Source organism: Centruroides sculpturatus, unplaced genomic scaffold (assembly GCF_000671375.1).
Source record: "Centruroides sculpturatus isolate CEXI.00-Female unplaced genomic scaffold, Cexi_2.0 scaffold455, whole genome shotgun sequence".
Classification (NCBI taxonomy): domain Eukaryota; kingdom Metazoa; phylum Arthropoda; class Arachnida; order Scorpiones; family Buthidae; genus Centruroides; species Centruroides sculpturatus.
The window spans coordinates 533,623-541,844 of NW_019384559.1; the positions used below are offsets into that span (position 1 = coordinate 533,623).

Consider the following 8,222-nt stretch of genomic DNA (forward strand, 5'->3'; position numbering starts at 1 on the left):
TTTCCAACAACTATTTTTGGGCCAAGCAAAAAGAAAGTGTCAAAGGCAGAATTATATGGCAAAGAGATGAATCAAGCAGAAACTGTCCCAAAGTTACAGACCTGAAAAGAAAAGATTCTCAAAGAGAAGAAAATTAAATTAGCTCCTATAAAACTATTGTTATTAAATATTAGGCGATATATATATTGCCTAATATTTTAAAAATCAAAATGTTTAATCAATTAATTTTATAATTTAATAGTTCTAATACAAAAGTATACATAAAGATATTAAAATGTGTTTAAATTAATAATTCTTTTCAAGTTGCAATTAAAAAAAAATAATTTATTATTTGCAGAATTAATGTAAAATCAAATTTTAAAATTAATATGAATGGTATTGTAAAATTACATTTAATAAAGATAAAATGTATGTTAAAATATTTTTGGTATCATAATTTGGTTTTACAGTTATTTTAAATGACAAAATTTTCTGCCATTCTTATTATTTTTTTTATATATACAGTATACAGGGTGTATCAGTACAGCGGTTACAAACTTTCAGGAGAGATAGAGTACACCTAGACAATGGGAAATCACATAGCAATGCATGGTCGGAAATGTTTTCCTAAAGCACACATCATGGCAGCTGCTGGAGAAGTCTGGGACACGCTCAGTATTTTCAACAATGTTAGATCTTCAATGCGCCGGAGATGTGAGGGCCTGCATCATGGCCCAGGGTTGTAATTTCGAACACCAACTTTGATTTTTGCTGTACTAAGAATAATAAACATGTTTTCTCATCCTGTTCATGTCCTTCCTTTCTTGTGTTTTGTGTCGTCACTACCGCGCCAGGAAAGTGTTTCTGACCAAGCATTGCTATGTGATTTACCATCGTCTAGGTGTACTCTATATCTCCTGAAAGTTTGTAACTGCTGTACTGATACACCCTGTATGTGATGTACATATATGTAATTATTTTTCTGATTAAAAATTTACTGTCTAATAAAATATAGTAAATAAATATTTAAACATGTTTTTTCTAATAATACAATTTTTAATTGCCAAATATATATAGAAAGTAAGAGCAGTAGAATCTGTTTATTGTAATTATGATTATGTCTCAAAACATTTAACTGATAGCAATAATTATTTGGACAAAATTAATGTTATAATACACTTTTGCTTAATTGTAAATCAGTTTCCATTAAACTTATCATTATCTTCAAATAAATAAATATTTTTAAGCTGTCTTTTCATGCTATCATCTTCAATTTTATGGCTAATGATAACAGAAATAATTGCATGTTGTTATCAGTCTTAAATAATTAATATTTAAAGTTTAAAACATTGAACTATTAAGTCATAGTTTAAATTGCTGGCACTTATTACGTCAATTATAATTATCATTATTAAATAATAGTAATTTGTTAAGTAAGATTATTAAAAAATTTAGGCAACAATTAATTTATAATTAGCAAATCTAAAAGCAAATCAAAATGTATTACTTGAACAGTCTTTTTAATGCCAGAGTCAATAAAAGTGACATTTCCATTAAGTCATATTTCCATTAGTCATATTTACTTACCATGCTTAATATTATTAGTTAACTATAATTAACATAGACAAGTCCTAAAGTGATTACAATTAACAGATTCTACTATATAATAAATACTTTTGTCTATCAACTTAATCAAACACAAAAGTATCAGCCAAACAATACAAAAATAAATATGATTTAATGTTCATATTGTAGATATGAGCCGATCACTTGCCAAATTGATTAACTCCATAAAACAAAAAGTATAAAAATTGATAATAAAAACTATTTTTAAAAATTCCTTTTAAACTTTAAATTTAAATAAACACTGCAGAATGTATTTTTATATATCATTATATTAAAGCATAGCTTTAATGTAACAATATATAAAATTAGTTATACGAAAAATGTAAAAATAATAATGATTAACTCCATTTGTAAATCCTTAATATAATCGATTTGGTTTGTGAACGACTCATATATCACATGAATATATTTTATTTACATGTGATTATGAATATTACACATACTCTTACAAGTTATTGTCAAAAAAATTTATGTCATTTACTTTATATACCATTAACATGTTTGTGTAGGATTAATGCTAAAAAATATTGTCTATAAAAAAAATTTCAAAAGTAAAAACAATTCAAATTCACGCAATTATGAATTGGTAACTGAGGTAGATTATAAAATTTTTAAAATTGTAATTAATTGTAAAAAATTTTATCAAAATAATATTTGATTGAATTCATTTTTCATATCTGATATGTTTTTTAATTAATCATTTATTTAGATCAAAATAATAATTTGAAAATAGATTAAACTGTATGAAAGTAAAAACATCAAATTTCAGAAAGTAAGCTTTAACAGTACTTTAATATAATAAATTATTGTAAAAAATATATATTTTATTTATTTACAAAAGAAATAAATCAATAATTATAAAAGATTAAAATATTCACATTTTTTAAAATTTTGATTTTATAATAATATTTCCTTTAAATTTAAAATGTTTTGTGTATGATGTATTAATTCATCATGACTACAATGATTAAAAATGAGAAAAAAACTTTATGAATATTAAGTACTAAAATTTCTCAAAACAATGCATTTTAGTACAATATATAAAAATGGCTTTTTCTATAATTTATAACTGACAACTTTCAATTTATTATTTTAATGATAATTTCAATGAATATTAAAAAACTATAAACAAATATTATATGATTAAAATTTGGCATTAAACTTTCTATAAAAAAGGAACCATGAAATATTTTCTGAAATAAATAATAAAATACATTTAAAATATTTTTCTATTACTTATAATGTCTTATTTATTTCTATAACTATATGTGTAAATAATAAAATTATTGAGAAAAGAAAGTTCAACTTAGAAAATTTAGCATGTTGTAACAGTATCAAAATTTGAACTAGGTAATCCCTTTCCAAGATACGATCTTGGAGACGTCCTTTCCATTTCTGCCACTGGCGTTACAACAAACCTGGAAGATTTCATCCAAGATGATGGCCAAAGTGTGTAAGGACTTTGTAAACTTCCAGATGGACGTAAAAATCCTTCACTATGACAACTATTGACTGCAGTGACTAAAAATGACGAATTCCGTTTTCTCTTATCTTTGATATCAATATCAGAGTAACTATCAACGGGCCAGCAATTCTAAATCATAGAATAAATAAAAAAATACATACATTTGAATTTATTCTAAATAATATATATATTTAATAATGTCTCTAAATAATTTACAAACAATAAAAATTATTTTAATAATGTATATTAAAATGAATCTATAGAATATTTTCTATAGAAAGAAAATAAAAACAAAAAAGAGAATTAAATATTTCACATTTTAACTCACCATTGAATCAACGGACCAAGCGGGAACTTTTAATTTTGGTTTTTTTGATAATGCATTAATTTTATTTTTTGCAAATGGAATATGATTATAATGGTGATAATCTGATGATTTAAATAAACTTTCTTTTCCCATTGCAACATCTGATGTTGAACCAGTGAACAATCCTGATTCTAAAAGTGATGGTCGACTTGATGAACATGTCATATCTGGAGCGGGCCATGTTATTAAATTAAGACACTGAGAAAGAGGCTTGAAAAGAATAATTGAAAATTTATTAATTAACAACATTCAATATCAATTATAAATGAAGTTTTAGATCTAATAACTTTGATAATTTACTTCAAAATTTAAATTGCTGATTTTTATATTTTTGTAGTATGTGGACAAGGATAACAATGTATAATGTACAGTACATTTGGAATCTTTATCAAAAATTTATATATATATTCATTAATTCTGATGTTAATTACTTAGAATAACACATTTATGATTTTTAAAATGTGTTAAGTATCAGTTTTTAAAGTTTTTTTAAAAAAATTAACTTTTTAAAATTTTAGCTTATAAATCACAGCATACCATCAGTTTTAATTGCATGCCATAAATTTTATTGATTAACATGATAAGAAATAAAAATGAATCAATTATATAATTATTTAACAAATTAAAAATTTATCTCTGTTAAGAATTTTACATAAAGTTGTAGTTTTAGAATTTTTTTATTTATTCTATATACAATTTAAATTTTAAAAAATTCCATGTTAACTGCTTTAATATAGGGAATAAATATTTAACAGTACTGTATATAAATTAAATTTCCTTTTCATATCTGTTCCAGTTTATTTGAAAGGACTGATTTGCAAGCAATTGAGCCTATTCATTAATGAGCAATTATTTATTGTGACATAGTCAATGCTGGTCTGCAATTTTTATTCATATTTTTAATTTAAAATATATGCTCTCCACCTCAAATTAGTAGTGGTTTGCCCCTGTACCTTTCCTTTAACAATAGAAGTGCCTGTCATTACCTGCTTTTTCAGTTATTATTATTGAAATTTAACTACTAAAAACTGTAAGACTGACAATTGTAAATAAAGCAGACAGACTTTTGAATAATTTTGAAACAATTTTACTTTGAAAGATATTACAAATTTTATTTTTATACACTTAAGTACATTTTAAAAAAGGTTTCATTTTCAGATTGTAAGAAGATTCTGTCAATTTCATTTTGTATACACAAAAGATATTTCTTTAAAGATTATTTACTAATCCACTTGTGCAAAAATTCATCCATTATTTACTTTTTATAATTTATTGTTATGTATGTCAATAAACCTAAAAGTTTGAATAAACATGGAAATATTTTCAAAACTATTGCAACTTAAATGGCTTTATGACTATGACTTACATAAAATATCTATTTTGATATTGATTTCTCTTTTCTATTTTGAATAATTTGATATACAACATTCTATAATCTTACTTTTATTACTAAATAACAATAATAATTAAGAAAAAAGTTGTTAAAAATTTTCAGTACATAATAGATGCATGTATTGTACCTAGTTCTTAGAGTAATAAAAGTATTTCTGCAAATTGATAGTACCATTTCACATTCCATGAAAATTTTAACATAACCCAATATTGGGTCACAACCCATAATTTGAGAAATGCTGTTCTATTTAATATATGTTGTTGAAGGCAATATTTTTAATCATAATCTTTGTTCTTATACATTATATTATTAATTTTCATAATTACTTCATAATAAACAGCAGTTTTTATGTATAAAAATCATCAATAGTAAAAATTAATCAAATAAGAAAAATTAGTTGTCAGATTTATTATGATTTATAATGTTAAATCTGAGAAATTAGCAAAAAATAAAATATTACCTGTGGACTTAAATTAGGAATATGTCTCATTACAGTCTGATATACATCATCTGCTTCTACATCCTAAAAATATCAAATGTGTATCACAAAAAAAATATTTATTTGAATTCAACTTTGTAAATAATTTAAAAATGACTATTTTACCTGTACAAGATCTTTCAAAGTTTCTATTTGAGTAATTTTTGATCTTTGTGTCTGATTAAAAACTTCTTTAGGATCAATGTTGTTGAGATTCTTTAAACGAAATTTTAACAGATTTATACGTTATATATTTCATTGTCATTAAGTAACATTAATTCAAAAATAAAGCCTGTTTATTAAGTTAACATTTACCTAATTTTTGATAGATACAACATAAAAGAACTGATATATTTTATCTGATTTTATGCTAAATTTAGAACTGAACAGATTTAATATTAAAATCAGTTGAATCAGTTCCTAACTTTGCTTGTCATTATAATTTTTGAATTGATTACTCAATTTTGAAATATGCAAAGCAACAGTTCAAAGTTGGACTCAAAACTCAACTTTTACTGATCAGTATGTATATTGTCAATCAAATCATCCAAACACTCCAAATAATATTTTCCAGATGTAAATTAATATAAGCTTAAAATTTATTATACCAATTCAAGAACAAGCATAGTGTCAAAAGAATTGAAAAATATATAGTATCATGATGTATCTAAGTTGTTATGTGCAAGTAATAATGATGATGATAAAAATTTTATATAAATTTTCAATAAACTAAATATATAAATCAAATAGGTTGATAGCTGGATGACCAAGATGGTTAAGGAGTTAATCTACCATTCTGGGTCAACCTCCGAGATCAAATCTGGGCAGTCAAAAAAACACCAGGAATCTTTCATGGGTGTCCAGCCCAGATATATTGGCCTCTCCCTTTCTCTCTCTCTTTGTTTTCTCCCATTTTTTGTCATTCCCTTTTGTTTTATTGTTTTTCTGACCAATTGTGATTTTATTCTGGAGGAAGTTGAGGAATGAGAGAGAAACTTGATTGGTTATTTTTAGTCCTCCTCCTCTCTTGTCTAGAAAGAATTGTGTCCACATGATGTGGATAAAGTAACAACTGTCACTTTAACACTAGTTGAAAAAGGAAAACAATGACCATTCCCTTTGTCTTTTCCTCCGAATGTTGTGAGATTAAAAATAATCAAGAGAAACAAATTGGAATTAAAAAAAAAACTATCAATTATTATTAATCTGCATTGCTAAAAATTTAGAAGGGAGGGTCCCTAAAATCAGAAAAACAGGCAAAATTCCTTTATAATGATACTTGATAACAAACAACCCTAGTGTTGCATTCATACATCTACAATGTGTGGGTGCAAAGGGCATCTTGTCCAATTGTTCATCAAACAATTGTTAGCTAACAAATATGACAAAAAAAAAAAAAAAAAGGAATATAAAATACATATATAGTTTAAAAGATAAGTTGGAAATTTTCTTGTATTTTAAAGAGATTTCATTAGTAGTTTAAAATAAGTTGATTAAAATTACACAAGATAATGCTCAGTAGCGTGCTGTCATTAGAAGCGGTGGAAGCGTCGCTTCCCTTGTATTTTATAAAAAAATAATTGCATATTAATTTTAATTATATGAAAATAATCGCACAATATTTTATTATAACCGCATTATGAATATAAAATACATATATAGTTTAAAAGATAAGTTGGAAATTTTCTTGTATTTTAAAGAGATTTCATTAGTAGTTTAAAATAAGTTGATTAAAATTACACAAGATAATGCTCAGTAGCGTGCTGTCATTAGAAGCGGTGGAAGCGTCGCTTCCCTTGTATTTTATAAAAAAATAATTGCATATTAATTTTAATTATATGAAAATAATCGCACAATATTTTATTATAACCGCATTATGTATGTTATTACAAATTTCTATATTACACGTGAAAAAAAAAATAAGATTGACAATACAGAGATTCCACTCTGCCACTAATATTCGAATATACAATAGCAGATTCCAAAAAGCCAGATTTGCGCATGCACTTTACAGAACACCAACCTCACCCAGTTTAGCTGGGGGAAGCCTATGACCTTGGTTTGATGCTACACATATAATGCTTCCAATTCTATCTGGGACCGGTTCTGGGCTGTTAGCTGCCTGCCTGCTAGATATTTGGCCGATTACATGAATAACAAGCAGATTTATAACTTACCAGTATATTCTTATCAGTTGGGTTATGTTTTTATAATAGTTCTGTATAGTTGACAGGAGTTTAAAAAATCCATTAAAATATTTGAAATCCGTGAGTGATATAAAATTGGAGAGCGGAATAAAATACAATTTTGATGTCAATGTTAAACCAGTGATATTACAATTTTGTATGTCCCGTCTCTAAGGGGATGTAGAAAAAAATGTGTACAATTCTTGTATAATGTTAAAAAATTAACCGTTACTTCAACAGCGTCATTTACAACTAAATTTAATGAATGAGAGAGATGCACAAGGTACAGAAAAAGCTCTAGAATTTATTTTCCTTAAATTTACGATTTATGTATCCGTTTGTCATAAACATTTGTCTTTCCATTTTTTTCCCGAGACTACAAATATTCAAGTACAAAGTAACTGGTTTCGACTTATTTCTACTTAAGAAGTAGTTAAATAATTAAGTGATTAGGGAATTGGGGACATAAACAAAACCCTGATGAAAGATCCAGAATATTACTTGAACAAAAGCTTAACCGAACCAATCTGTAGCCGAGTACAGTGGGGACCGATTTCTTCAAAATACTGTATTAGATGTAATAAAGACAGAAATTTTTCCAGTTCAATGAGAGTGACCAAAAAGTTGTAAATTTTGGAAATTTCTGTGGACAACACCCGGTCCTAAAATGAATTAGTTAGAAAACAAAAGACGGACAATCTATTAAGTTTAACATATTTAGATTTTTA

The 8,222-nt window shown here is 25.5% G+C and overlaps 1 protein-coding gene across 2 annotated transcripts in view; it reads right to left on the bottom strand.

Annotated features, from left to right (window-relative positions):
• Nucleotides 1-2,789: 2,789 nt before the first annotated feature.
• Nucleotides 2,790-8,222, bottom strand: part of LOC111623941 — a 19,178-nt gene continuing 13,745 nt past the window's right edge. For both annotated transcript variants that reach the window (XM_023366681.1, XM_023366682.1), the window contains exons 4-7: nt 5,435-5,524; nt 5,291-5,353; nt 3,399-3,647; nt 2,790-3,199 (exon numbers count right to left, since the gene is read on the bottom strand). In XM_023366681.1, the coding sequence (XP_023222449.1) occupies nt 2,921-3,199; nt 3,399-3,647; nt 5,291-5,353; nt 5,435-5,524 (681 nt within the window). In that variant the 3' untranslated portion in view covers nt 2,790-2,920. The remainder of the gene's footprint in view (nt 3,200-3,398; nt 3,648-5,290; nt 5,354-5,434; nt 5,525-8,222) is intronic.